General features: G+C 36.1%; 5 protein-coding genes across 5 annotated transcripts; 2 read left to right on the forward strand and 3 right to left on the reverse strand.

The window, feature by feature from the left end:
- Positions 1-19: 19 nt before the first annotated feature.
- On the reverse strand, positions 20-1,995 carry NAEGRDRAFT_80315 (abc transporter; the record flags this gene model as incomplete). The annotated part of the gene is made up of 1 exon (XM_002675399.1): positions 20-1,995. The coding sequence occupies one exon, from the start codon at positions 1,993-1,995 to the stop codon at positions 31-33; it is 1,965 nt and encodes a 654-aa protein (XP_002675445.1). The 3' UTR covers positions 20-30.
- A 208-nt stretch (positions 1,996-2,203) lies between these two features.
- On the reverse strand, positions 2,204-3,954 carry NAEGRDRAFT_69418 (uncharacterized protein; the record flags this gene model as incomplete). The annotated part of the gene is made up of 3 exons (XM_002675400.1): positions 2,204-3,654; positions 3,700-3,826; positions 3,901-3,954. 3 exons carry the CDS (start codon positions 3,952-3,954, stop codon positions 2,204-2,206), a joined length of 1,632 nt encoding a protein of 543 aa, XP_002675446.1.
- An 803-nt stretch (positions 3,955-4,757) lies between these two features.
- Positions 4,758-7,427, forward strand: NAEGRDRAFT_50308 (uncharacterized protein; the record flags this gene model as incomplete). Its single annotated transcript, XM_002675307.1, has 1 exon — positions 4,758-7,427. One exon carries the CDS (start codon positions 4,758-4,760, stop codon positions 7,425-7,427), a length of 2,670 nt encoding a protein of 889 aa, XP_002675353.1.
- A 96-nt stretch (positions 7,428-7,523) lies between these two features.
- NAEGRDRAFT_69420 (uncharacterized protein) lies at positions 7,524-7,829 on the forward strand (the record flags this gene model as incomplete). Its single annotated transcript, XM_002675308.1, has 1 exon — positions 7,524-7,829. The coding sequence occupies one exon, from the start codon at positions 7,524-7,526 to the stop codon at positions 7,827-7,829; it is 306 nt and encodes a 101-aa protein (XP_002675354.1).
- A 256-nt stretch (positions 7,830-8,085) lies between these two features.
- NAEGRDRAFT_80317 (uncharacterized protein) lies at positions 8,086-13,574 on the reverse strand (the record flags this gene model as incomplete). Its single annotated transcript, XM_002675401.1, has 13 exons — positions 8,086-12,173; positions 12,222-12,503; positions 12,544-12,561; positions 12,606-12,623; positions 12,670-12,678; positions 12,730-12,738; positions 12,782-12,790; positions 12,833-12,949; positions 13,001-13,168; positions 13,223-13,249; positions 13,291-13,355; positions 13,408-13,432; positions 13,507-13,574. 13 exons carry the CDS (start codon positions 13,572-13,574, stop codon positions 9,929-9,931), a joined length of 3,060 nt encoding a protein of 1,019 aa, XP_002675447.1. The 3' UTR covers positions 8,086-9,928.
- Between the last annotated feature and the right edge of the window lie 332 nt (positions 13,575-13,906).

The following is a 13,906-nucleotide window of genomic DNA, read 5'->3' on the forward strand; positions in this document are numbered from 1 at the left end:
TAGCTTAATATTTTCAATCGAAAAAATAATTTATTCCAATGTATCATTATTAGAAACCAATTGTCTTTGTACCAATTCCTTATATCTACTACCATTAATCATGAGTTGATCGTGTGTACCCTCCTCCACAACCATACCTCCATCAATTACATAGATGTTATTGGCATTCTTAATTGTAGAGAGACGATGAGCAATTACCAAAACAGTTCTTCCTTCCATTAATCTTTGAAGAGCTTCCTGAACTTGATGTTCAGCATTGGAATCAAGGGCAGAGGTGGCTTCGTCCAAAATAAGAATCCTTGCTTGTTTCAATATGGCTCTAGCAATGGCAATTCTCTGCTTTTGTCCACCACTCAATTTAATACCTCTTTCACCGACAGGTGTATCATAACCTTCCGAGAATCCCATAATAAACTCGTGAGCATTGGCCTTAGTTGCAGCATCAATAATTTCTTCATTGGTTGGAGGAGTGCTTGATTCCCAACCATAACAAATATTCTCTCTAATACTGCAAGAGAACAGAGATGGTTCCTGTTGCACAACAGCAATATTCTTTCTCAATTCTTTTGGACTGAGTTCTCTAATTGACTTTCCATCAACTAAAATATCACCCTCATTAGGATCATAGAAACGTTGTAATAATGAGCTAATGGTTGATTTACCATTTCCACTCTTTCCAACCAGAGCATTTACTGTGGAAGGTAACATTTCAATATTAACACCCTTCAAAACAGTTTGTTCAGGTCGAGATGGATAGGCAAATTGCACATTTCTAAACTCTACATGACCAGAAACTGGTTGATTAGATTCATCCATATCATAATCCATAGTTTGTGCTGATTTTCCTTGTCTCTTTTCAATTACTGGCACTTGTTTCAATAATTCGTGAACTCTTGCAGTAGCACCAACAGCCTTAACTAATTCGAATAGAACAGAAGAAACAACTCCTAAACTAGTGGCCACATAGAATGTATAAATAATAAAGCTGGTCAATAATCCAATTGTAATTTCCTTTTTCAAAACCAATGAACCTCCATACCACAAAACCAGAATAATACTAGCTGTTGCACAGAAGGTCATTGTACCATTGAAAAATCCACTGCTCACTGAAAGTTTTCTTGCCAATTTCAAAGTGTCATCAATTGAAACATTGTACTGAGAAACGTGAGTATATTCCTTTGAAAAACTTCTTACAGTTCTCAAATTTGAAAATGATTCCTCAGCAACTTCACTAGATTTAGCCAACGCATCTTGAACTTGTTTTGATAATCTCTTTACAATTTTACCATAAATAATTGCACCGAATATAATTGGTGGAATTACTGACATGGTTACCAAAGTTAATTTCCAACTTGTGTAAAATAAAAAGAAAACTCCACCAATTGCCTGTAAAACATTTCTCATAAAAAGAAATAGATTTGATGTTACAGCAGCTTCAAGAGACTTCGTATCAGAACTCAATCTATTAAGTAATTCACCTGTTTTAGTGGAATCGAAAAAGCTCACATCCTGAATAATCATTGTCTCAAATAATTCCTTTCTCAATCCAGCCACAACTCTCTCACCTGCAAATGAAAAGCAAAAGTGTTTAATTGCTGTTGTAATGGCAATTCCAAAAACTGCCAATAACAAGTAAAGAGCTGCAGTGTTCAAATATTTTTCTCCCTTCTCATCGCCATCTTCAGATGTCAATGCTTGTGGAATGACATCAACAAGGTTTGTCAAGAATAATGGTAAAACAAGTCCTAAAACTGTACTGATCAACATGGCAACCGTTCCTACCAATAGCAAATGCCATTGAGTGAATCCTAAACCGAGTAACCATTTTAATTGTGAAAGTGAAGATCCTCGGAAGAAATTACTAATAAATTTAAGTGGTGATCTTGATGTTGGAATTGTTGGTGATGAAGAGTTATCTTTTTCATGGAGGTTGATATTTTCATTTGTTCCTTCATTGTTATTATCATCGTCTTCGGAGAGGTGTTGTGGAGGCATTTGTTTACGTATTCTAATTGAAACGAGTTGGGATTTATGCGATATTAATAGAAGAATGCCGCACTAGAGGAACTTTTGCTACAGTCCGCTAATTGTACACCATCCAATAGAAAATCGAATGAGCACGAATTCTAATTGGTTCAGAATGTTGAAGAGGACAAAAACACATTGTTAAATTGAACCAACACGTATTAAAAAATTAGAGGACTTAGAATTTATTTCGTTGAGCGAATTCAAATTGATAGGTTGTCATCATGTTTGAACCTGGTTGTTTTGTTGGTTGTGGTGTTGTGTTTAAATTTTTTCCAGATCTAGCGAGTGGTTGTTGTGAGGTTGATATCATATTCTTTCCAATAGTTATTGAGGAATTCATCTTAGGGGCGTCATCAGTTGGTCTTGATCCTCTGGAAGAACACAGTCCAACTCTGAGGTTATCTTCCAATGGCTGAATATCAAATGTATTAGGGCTAAACACTTCAAATCTAAATTCTCCTTTTCTATTTGAATACATTGTACATGGAGTAATAACATATTCTCCTTGGTCCAAATCAAGCTCAATAGAATTGTATCTAGCATAGACAGGATATTGGAGTAAAGCATTTGGAGAGTTATCAGTTGGAAGAATCTTGTAATTACTATCAGTTCCCTTATATACAGCAAATCCAATACCTGATCTATAGTATTGAGCATCAGCATCTTGTGACAAGTATGGACGATAAATAATCAAGAAGAATCTTCCACTCTTTTGCACTGTTAAACGGAAATGAGGATTCTTTGCAAAAGCCATATTATTCATCATTCCTCCAGCGCATTCGTTATCCCAAGCACCTTCAACTCTCTTTCTATTCCAATTTGCATAAGGGAAGGTAAGATTATTCTTCAAATTTGCTTTCAACTTTGATTCCATTGGGAAAGAGAAAATTGAGTCATTTAGCAATCTGCAACAAGTAATCTTGTCATAATAGGTGCAAAAGTCTTTGAATTCCATCCAGAAAATACCGTCATCCTTTGTATCGGCACCCATTTCCTTTCTATATTGGAAAGTCCAATTACGAGAAGCATCACTCCAAGGACCCTTCCATTCAAATTGACCCCACGGATTTCTCAATTTTATCAATTTGAATTTCTTGTCACTAGTTTCTCTAACATCAAGGATGGCATAGGCGTGGCCAGCAACCAAACCCTTAGATTCATCTGTTGTTTGTCCTCTTGAAGAAGAGATACCAGTTCCCATCAAGACATTCTCAGTACTGTATTGAACAAGCTTATCCCACAAACGATCCTTTCTCCATGGTTGCTTACCTGGATTTTGTGACCAGTTATTGACATAGAGTCTTTCAGGTCTTCCTCCAGTGAGCATTACAACACCTTCTTCAAGATAACCACCATCAAGAGCTTCATAAGATCCCAACAATTTGGCAAGAGCCTTTTCAAGAATGCAAACCCAGATTTCATTCTTTAATGTATTGTGACCGAATGCAGGAAGTCCATCCTTACCACACGGAATTCTGTCATCAATAGTAACTGTCTTCCATTCATGTTGATAGTAAAATCTGACAGTATATCTTCCTTCAGCTTCGTTAGCTTCAACAAAAAGTCTTTGAAGAACATCAGGAATTACAGAAACTACAGTTAAGGCTGACAACCACCAACAATCACCTAATTAATTTTTTAAATAAATCGGGATGAAAGCAAAAAACATACCTAATTGCCCTTGTTCAACATCACCAGGATTAGTTGAGTCAACAAACAAGGAAGGAGTTCTTGTCCATTGGCTCGGTCTTTTCCATGATGTTACGGAAGCAACAAATTCAGGAACAGTTCCATCAGGCTAATACAAGTTGTTTAAAAAATACAATAAATTATCATCAATAAGACCGTTATGATTCCTACTCGTCAACTTACATCATAGCAGAGAGAAGATTTATCTGCTGGAAAAACGTCGTCAATGTAAGGCATTATTTTTTTTGATTTGATTTTTTTAAAGTTGCTACCAAACTGTAATTTTGATTTTAAAAATGGCGCCTTTTAATTGGCGGTTATGAACTTGACCATCAGCAATAGAAATTCCCTTATCATTCTCTATCCCTTATCCATAGAGAAACAGTAAGATTCAATATTGGTCATTGAGAAAGATGATACTTGAATATTTCGATAATAACAAAGTAAAGTATAACACCTCCACCTCACTATTTGAACAAATATAAGGTGTTGAACCAACCCATTCCAATATTTACTCGCTATTCAAGAGCAGAAACTACATTGCTTAATGGTTGATGATGTGTTTATTGAAGAAATTTCTCGGTTTTCATCATTAATATAATTAATATTCAGTTCAAATTCCATCCAACAATGAAGATATTTTATTATTAAAACGACAGTATTATTTTATTGAACATTAATCAATAATATGGGCCATATACAAACCAACAAATAATCAACGACCTAATTGTTGGCCTATTACGGAAGCTTCACAAAATACCCATTGTAAAATAACAAAAACACTTTACAACAAAATTTGTTCGCGTTTGGCAATTTTCGTCATCACACACCAGCTAATAACTCACTCTCTTCACATAAAAATTTTTTTGTAAAACTTTACGCATTTCAAACAAAAAGAGCAAAAGGCCAGCGCCAAATCTATTGTTCCCGAAGAAGAAACATTATTGTTCTCTCTCACACATAGTGTTGTTCATCAAACTACACACCCAACATCTCTTACAGTTTCACCCCAAGTTTGAAGTGTTGATGAAGAATTTAATATGCTTCTCTCTACTTCCAACCCTACACCATCATCACAAGTGACGGTGAAAAAGAGTGGTGAAAATATGTTGTTCAACAATTCAACCTTCACCAACAACAGCAGCAATACCCCAAACTCTTCAGAAGAGCAAAAAAGTAGTACTAGCCATGTGATTTCATCCTCTTTATCACCTCTTGCACTCCAACCAATAACTACAACACCCAACCATCAATCAAAGCCTATGTCTATGGAGGTTTTGTCATCTTCTTATCCACAACAACATGAATCAAAGCCTTCTTCCGATAGTATCATACCACCACCAAGAATGCAACCTCCAACAACAACAAACTTTCCCATCATTACAAGCTCTAACCCATCTATTCGTTCCACAACAACAGGTCATCCAACTTTTCACAGTTCTTTCCCTATTATGACCAATAACTTTTTGGCTCCTCCTCTCTTCTCTTCTTCAAAAATTCATTCTACTAGTTCCGTTCCAACTATTACCACCTTACAAAGCTCTTCTGTGAGTCCAAATTCACTAATTTCCTCTATCAATAATACACCAACAAAATCTAGTTTGGATAATGTACCAAAGCCTGTACCAACTGCTTCCTCAATTCTTGCACCATCACTTTCTCTCATTGAAACAGAGTCTATTTCACCTCAACCTATTAGAGTTTCAACAATTTTGTCCAGTTTTAATACCCCATCCGATTCAAGTAAATCAGCAATAGGTAATAGTAACAATAGTTCAAACTCTCAAACAGAGTCTGTTTCCACAACTACTACTCCAAAGATTACACGTGTAAGGAAACTCACACCAAGAAGAGTTCCTGACCTTCCTCTGCAGCAGGAGCAACAAGCTGGTACAACAAAACAAGCAAGTGAGCCAACAACACCAACCAAGGAACAACCTACAAGAACAGAAGCTGAATCAAACCCTTTCACTACACTTTATTCTAAACCTCTTTCCTCCTTTCCACTTCATCATCCTTCTTCCTCAATGAGTGGCAGCAGTTTTTCACCATTTCCTCCTCCAACATCACATTCCAGATTAGTGAGTCCTTCAACGCCATCACCAATAAGCCTTTGGCCAAGCACTACTGTTACAACTAGCACTTCGGCAACACCTAATAAGCATATAGTCCCTCCTCCACTATTACCACCTCTTAATGTTTCTCCTCCCAACACAAAGAAGAGAAGAACCAATAGCCAAGAAAGCGTAGGAGCCAGTCTTCAGCCATTAACACCATTAACACCACCAACACCATCAGCTCAATTTCCATTCCCTTCAGTTAGATTGTCAAGTGCTACACCACCACCAGGATATGTTCCTCCTCCTCCTTTCCCTATTTCATCAGCTTCACTTATTCCAGTAGTAAAATCAAATGTGATTGGACCTCCTGAAAGAAAGGTTTCTAGCAATACTCCACCGCCAGAGGCAAAACCAAAGAAAAAGGAAAATATGGTTGGTTGTAACAGTATCAGAATACCATTCAGATCTTGGATGAAGACTCTTGATACTCTATCAGCACCAAGCCTTAGAGCTGTACAGGAACGAGTCACCCAATTGTTGGAAAAGAAGGAAGAAGAAAAGAAGAAGAATCTACTAGCAAAGCAACAGAAACAAGAAACATCCTCTTCTTCAAATCGAACAACCAAATTGAGTTGTAGTAACGATACTTTGTCATTACTCTCTACAGACTTATCTAGTATTGATACGCTTGCTATTCTTGCATTGGCTGATTCACCTCCTTCTCCTACTTTGGCTAAATCTAGTGAACTGATATCTGAATCTGTTGAACTATTCTCTAAAAGTCCAGATAAATCAATGATGATTGAATCTGATGATTCTGAGGAGGAATCTGAGGAAGAAATTGATATTAATCTCAAGATTGCTCAAGCTGAACCTTTTGTTAGAGAATATTCTGGTAATGGATTTATCTATCCTGGTAGAAGGGGAGCCAAGTCACAACGAGTGAGACTACCAATTTGTTTCTACCCAAGCATGAAAAGTGTTTTAGCCTCAGAAAGCAGCGCTGAAACATTTGTTGAAGGTGAAGATTCTATCAATCCTGTCATTGATTTGGAGCATCATTTGGAATTTTTCATTGACGATTCTGACAGAAAGTTGTATAACTCTATTAGGGGATTGCATCTCGTGCTGCTCAAGAGGATCAGTAAGACTGTCTATATTGAGGAGAGTAGTGTACTCGTTCAAAGAAGTTCTAGATCAGATGATGGTGGATATAACTTTTCCATTATCAATCAAACAAGTCTCCACCCTCCTTTACCAGGACAAAGACAAGCCGACTATTCTCTTCTCCTTGTTGAACCAAGAGGTAAACGTAGGAATGCTCAAGATGTCGATAAGGTCAATAGATATTGTGAAATTATTCATGAACAAGGCAATCAATGCAAGATTCGTGTTGGATTTAGAATTTGTAAAGCTCAAAAGAAAAAGCATACTAAAGGTGTTTACTTGTTGAGACTAGTAGCTTGTATATCCGATGAAGCAGAGATTAAATTTGATTCCTCAAATCAACCAATTAATGGTGTTATGAAAGTATTGGAAGAAAGTGAACTATTCAAGATTGTATCTCGAAGAGTTACTGCTAACAGTAAGCCAACAGCAAGTCTCAAACGGAAGATGGATGATGATGAAGTAGATTCATCTTCTGAATAAATCATCTCTGTACATTTGTAACGGTAATAATAATAGATTGTTCAAACTGTTTTAAACCGCCTACATAATTTACAGTAATTAAATCAACTTAAAAAAATGAGTAGAAAGCAAGGTATTGAACCAAAATTCATTGTCGATGATAGAGGACATATCATTGATAAGGAGAAACATGCAAAGCCCGGAACTTCATTCCCTCAAACTACTGGCCAACCACTTGCTCAATCAAGCTTTTCCTTTACTCCAGTCGGCTATCAAGGTTATGGCGTGAGACCAAATCATGTTATTCTTGGAACAAGACCTCAAGTTGGTGAGACTAATCCTCAAGCCCACCACTTTCTCCACAAACATGAAAACAACAAGACATTTGGTTATTCCACTGCCAAGTTAAATTCTTTGAAATAATTATTTTGATATCATTCAATACGGAATCACATTAATTTGAAGAGACAATAATATCAAATAGTATATTGAAAATTATTTAAATTTACTCATCACACCACCTAGGAAATTGTAGATATTGTAAATAAAATTCTCACTACTTCATGATGAGTAATGAGAATGAATAACCCATGAATAGTTACTTTCGCATTTTCAACAATCGGTGTTTATTACCAAGAAAGTACTGGCCATGACAGAATATCCACACTAAAAAAAACAAAGAAGAAACACTCTGAGATCATGCTTTCTCTAGATTCACCCAAACATCAGCAACAACACCATGATGATATCTATCTGCAGGATTTCAACAATGATGGCGAACATTATTCGAATAATAGAAATCATCATCAACAACAATTTTATTACAATTCACCTCCCATTACAACAACAAATATTCTCAACGAGTCGACAAGTAGTGTTGCCTCTAATTTAATAACATCATCACCCGATCACAATAATTTAAATGATGGAATAAGTGGCAGATTTTCCAACAAATCAAATTCCTCCTCTCAACAAGCTTTATTTTCCTCATCACCCCAAAACAATAAGAATAGAAAAAACAATTCAAAACAACAATCAACGAAAGAATTTAAGGATCGTTTACTAAATTTAAAAGCAGCAGAATCCAAAGATCAACCCAGTGAAATTTATAGGAATCTCACAAAGCGAGAGAGGTTTAATATAACGTGTTGTGGAGTGGTTGTGGCAGGTGTGGTGGTGATTGTCTTGACAATACTGACTGTATTTGTAGTTTATTATTTGGAGGTGTATCGGATTGATTCGAATAGGAGGATGGGTTATGAGAAAGTGGAACTTGCTGAGAGAAATATTGGTAAACAACTTACAAAAACATTTAATTCATTGTTGGTAATGAGGGATCAAGCGCAGAATTGGAATTATTCAATTAGTTTGGAAAAGTTTAATGGACTTTCGGCTAGATTAGCTTGGGGACATCATGAAGTTTACAATTTCGAATATGCAATTGGAGAAAATGCATCACTGGATTATGTCTATCCTCCAGTGGATGCTGTTTATGGATTACAAATGGGAGCTGACTCATCAACTCACAAATCAGCCATGAATGAAGCCATCCAAAAAAACGAAACTACAATTTTTGGACCTATTTCACTAATTGAGGGTGGAGTAGCTGTCATTGCTCAACATCCAATATTTTATTTGAATGGAAGTTTTTTTGGATTTGCTGTCGAGCTCTGTAGAGTTGACCAATTATTCAATTCGATTAATTTTACAGGACTTTTACAAGGTTATCAATATCAATTATTTGATTATTATAGAAATTCTGTGTTTTTACAAAGTTTGGATGGACATTCAGAGTTTGAACCAACGATTGAAAGAAATGTTTCAATCATTTCTGATAGTATTTATGCGAATATTTCAGTTTATAATTGTAGATGGAAGATTATTCTTCGACCTGTCAATGGATGGGACTCTAATTCAATTTTGTGGCTTGAGATATTGATTGCCTTACTGATTATTTTTTTACCGTCCATAACTATTGGTGTTTTGGCATCAGTTGTTGTTAATTCATGTAATTGGTTAGGTAATCATGGAAAGGTGGCGGATGTTTTGGATAAAGTCAGAAATCAACACGTAAAAAAAGAGCAGAAAAAGGCCATGCTTAAGGAGGATTGGGAAGCATGTTGTGAGTGTTTTAATGAGAGAACTGACAAGATTCAAAGAATTGTTAATCATTTACCAATGGCTGCAATTTCAGCCTCTCTGGATGGAAAAATTTATTCTGTGAATGCGGCCTTGACGAAATATTTTGGCTATGATTCGAATAGAATCCTAGAAATTAAGCTCAATGATATGTTTGTGGATTTTAATATTAAGGAAATATATAATAATCGAAAGGGAAAAGGCCATTTCACACACTCGGCAACAATCATGTCAACAAATCAAGAAGCACACCAAGTAATAATTAATATTTTATTTAGCGAGAATTCTAAGGAAGTATCAGTTCTGATTTTCATTCCTTGCTTGGACAAGGGGGAAAAAAGTACAAGTTTGGAAACAGTTGATTAATTCAATTACAAACTTATTTACCACCAATCAGAACCAACATTGGAAACTTCTTCAGAGACTGAATTAAAGTTCTTTGTGACTGCCTTGCTTGCTGATGCAAATAAACCTTCGTTGAGTTCATTTTCCAAATCACGATGGAAACGATCAGTGATTGGTCTTGTAACAAATTTGAGGTGGAAGGAATAAGTATCCTTTGGCATAACTTTGACCTTTTCTTGTGCCTCCTTTTGGAGAGTTGCAACTGGGTCAGGTAATAATGAGAACAAAATCTTTTCAAAATTCAAACAGAATTTTTCAAAAGCTTGCTTATTCTCTTTCGTCTTGGAGAACAACATTCCTTTCCACTTGAGTTCCTTTCTGTATTTAGTAATGACCAAGTAGAGAGTTTCAGCAATAACTTTGCAGTGTGGATGACTCTTATATTCGTTAATGTTTGTTTCAAAGTCCTTCAAGATGACGGATGTATATCTTCCAATTTCATTCTTATAGCTAATTTCCAAGAGCATGTAATAATTAAGGGACCAAATGATAGGATGGACATAGTTAACAACAGCACCTCTTTCTTCAGTAAAGAGTGCAGTCTTTAACCATTCAGTTGGTTGTTTCAAAAGTTTCAACTTTCTTTCGAGTGGAAGTGAAAATATGATAGTATTGAACAATCTACCAAAGTTTGAGCTTACCAAAAATTGGTTGGAAGTCAAATTGTTTTGTGAATCGATAACCAAAAAGTTTTGAGAATTACCACCTGTTGAAGGGATAAAGAATAAGGAATCGCAAACTGTTGTTGGTAATTCCTTATATTTGGCAGTGCCTAAGGTTGTTTTAGAGAGAGCTCCACTCTTTTGAGGATTGAACTTGAGGGCATGTGAAGTGTATACTCTGCTTGGGGCCTTTTTCAAGAGTGTTTTTTGAATGTAATCAGTACACTTTCTAGCCAAGTTACTTTCACCTGGGGTTGAGAGTAAGAACATTTCTTTTAGTTCGGTTTGAGGAATGACATGACCCTTGCATGGCACAAAAAGTCTAGTCTTGAACTTTTCAGCATCTACATTACCAATGAAAATTACACCACCTTCTGTTGGCTTTGTATTCTCCTCTTTCCAAGTTGGTCCTCTCAATAATTGTAACAAATCAGCAGAATCCATATATTGATCATCTCCTTGATTGAACATTGGATGAACAATGAGTTTACCTTCAAATCCACCATTTACCCATGTGATAGGATGTCTATCCTTTGTTCCTCTCACATAGGATATTCCACCATATCGCTCAATATCCCAAATGTTAACACTAAGTCCCAATCCTTCAAATATCTTGATGTAACATAAAAACTCAGGTCTTTGAATTTGCTTATCAGTAAAGAATAATACATCGAATGGATTTTGACCTGGTACAGTAGGGAAATAATTTGGAGTCAAACGGATCATACTTTCAAGGTTTTCAATTTTCTTTCCTCTAAGATGAAGACTAACTTTGAATGGAATAATTTCAAAGAATTGTGCAATATCATTAATTTCAACTTGGAAACTTCTAGAGTAGGTCATACCAGCTTGAATAAAAGGTATATCTTCTTCAATTCCATTTACTCCATTCAAACCAGGCTCATTATGAACAATAAATCTAGGATCAAATACAATATTAAGTTTCAAGTGTTGTCTCTCGCCGACAGTAGAACCATAATTCATCATGGAAATATTCTTAAATGTAACAGTAACAGTGCCTCTCTCTGTTCTTCCCAACTGTGGTGGAGCAAAAATAGCCTCAAATTGAATTGGGTATTGAATAATGTAGTCATTCTTAAGGAAGGCACCTGGGAATGGTGATGTAAGAAGGGTTGCAGATGATTGGACTGGGAGAATTGACTTGTAAGGTCCAACACCCATAGGTTCTGGTGTATCAGAGATGGTACCAAAGAATTGGAATGGTATTGTGAAAATTCCTCCAGGAAGAATAGCTTGATCCAAAACATAAAAAGTATCTGCAGAGAGGAAAGATTGTTGACCTTGAGTACTAGGGAAGGAAATTACTGTTCCTACTGGCAAAATCATACCACCTTGGTTGGATAAAGTGACAGCAGATACAAATACAGTTTCACCAGGTTCAAAAACTCCATCATCTTCAGTTGCAAAGAGTTGGAAAGAAGTAACAAACAAATCAAATACAGATGTACCCTGATCCAAAATGTTATTAGTTATTGGATCATAGACACGGAAGAGTAAACTTCCAGGCATGCCATCTTGACCGTCTTGACCTCCCATACCCCTAAAATTTTTTGAAATTGAATAATGTTTGTTAATAGTTGATACTTACTGTCTTCCTGATTGACCATTTTGACCTGATTGACCACTTCTACCATCTGAACCTCTTTCTCCAGAGCTAAGACTTTCACTATCAACAGGTTGCCCTGCAGAACCACCACTACCACCACTGCCTCCACTGCCACCACTACCGCCATGACCACCACTACCACCACATCCTGGATCACCTCCGTAACCTCTTCTACCAGCCCTACATTCAGCTTGAACAAATTTTAAAAGGGCTGGATTATGTGTTTCAATAACTACACTTCCACCACTTCCTCCATTTCCTCCACTATTGGATTTAAAATTAATTGAGTCTATAAGAAACTTACTTGGCTCCATTTCCACCACTAATAATTGTTGAATAAATTATATGCAACTTTCCAATACTTACTCTGCACCATCTCCACCACTATTAAAATAATAAAATTTAATTGAACTAGCTCACAAATACTTACTTTCCACCACTATTTTCAAAAAATTAATATTCCAAAAATGAAAACATTTCCAAAACTTACTTTCCACCACTAAATGCATTTCATTAGTAAACTTTGATTTCTAAATACTTACTCTCCACCACTAGATACATTTAAATTCACAACTAATTCTAGTAATACTTACTCTCCACCATCCCCTCCATTACAACCTTTATTACCAGATTTACCACTACCTCCACTACCACCGCTTCCACCACTTCCACCATTGCCACCACTTCCTCCACTACCACCATGACCACCACTAAATTTTGAATGAATTATTATCATGCATGAATAGATTACCAGTACTTACTCGCCACCATCTCCTCCATTTGCCAAAAAGACCAAAACCTTTCCAGCTCCATCATCCAAACACAATGTTTCATTAGCAGTACCACTCACAACAATGGACTTGTGGTTAACTCCTTCAATTGTCACTTTAATATTACCAGCGCTCTGTGCACTAGTTCCACTTGTACCACTTCATGAAATAATGATCAATAAAAAGGGTGTCCCAATTACTGCTACTACTTACTGCTCACCATGTGTTGCTCTTCCTCCGCTGGAATATATTAGTATTTCAAACAAATCATTGCTACTTACTGACTACCATTGGTACCATTACCACCTCTCTGACCACTAGAACCCCAAGAACCAGAATTTCCACTCTATTTCATCATGATGATAAAAAAACAATGATATCCTATGGATGATACTTACACTTCCCCAACTTCCTGAATGCCCACTATTAATAATAAGAAAAATAATGATCATCATCAAATAGTATAAACATTTTCATGTTATCCAATAAAAACCCACCTAAAACCCGAAACACCCGAAATTCCAGGTTTCCCAGAAACGTCTACTATAATTGAATTTTTGAGCATTTTTTTTTGCTTTTTAAAAAATTGGATTTTCAACGATGAAACCCCGCCAATTTCCTTCTTTAGAACCGTAATTCACAGGAACAAAGTAGGAACATTTACAGCCATTTGTTATCCTTTGCGAATATTTCAATTGTGTTGTGTGTAACACTTGCAAATGTGAGGACGTTGAAGTTCGCTTGGTTGTGGCAATAGATATATCTCCATGTTGGCCAGATTGTTATTTTTCAATTTCAAAATTGAATTATTGCTTAACTGTTCGCCTTACTTTGGGCTTGAATAAGGATTTACTGGTCATTAAAGCAAAGGAAAACTTAATTTCTCATCATCTGTTG

Source organism: Naegleria gruberi, assembly GCF_000004985.1.
Source record: "Naegleria gruberi genomic scaffold NAEGRscaffold_34, whole genome shotgun sequence".
Lineage (NCBI taxonomy): Eukaryota > Heterolobosea > Eutetramitea > Acrasida > Naegleriidae > Naegleria > Naegleria gruberi.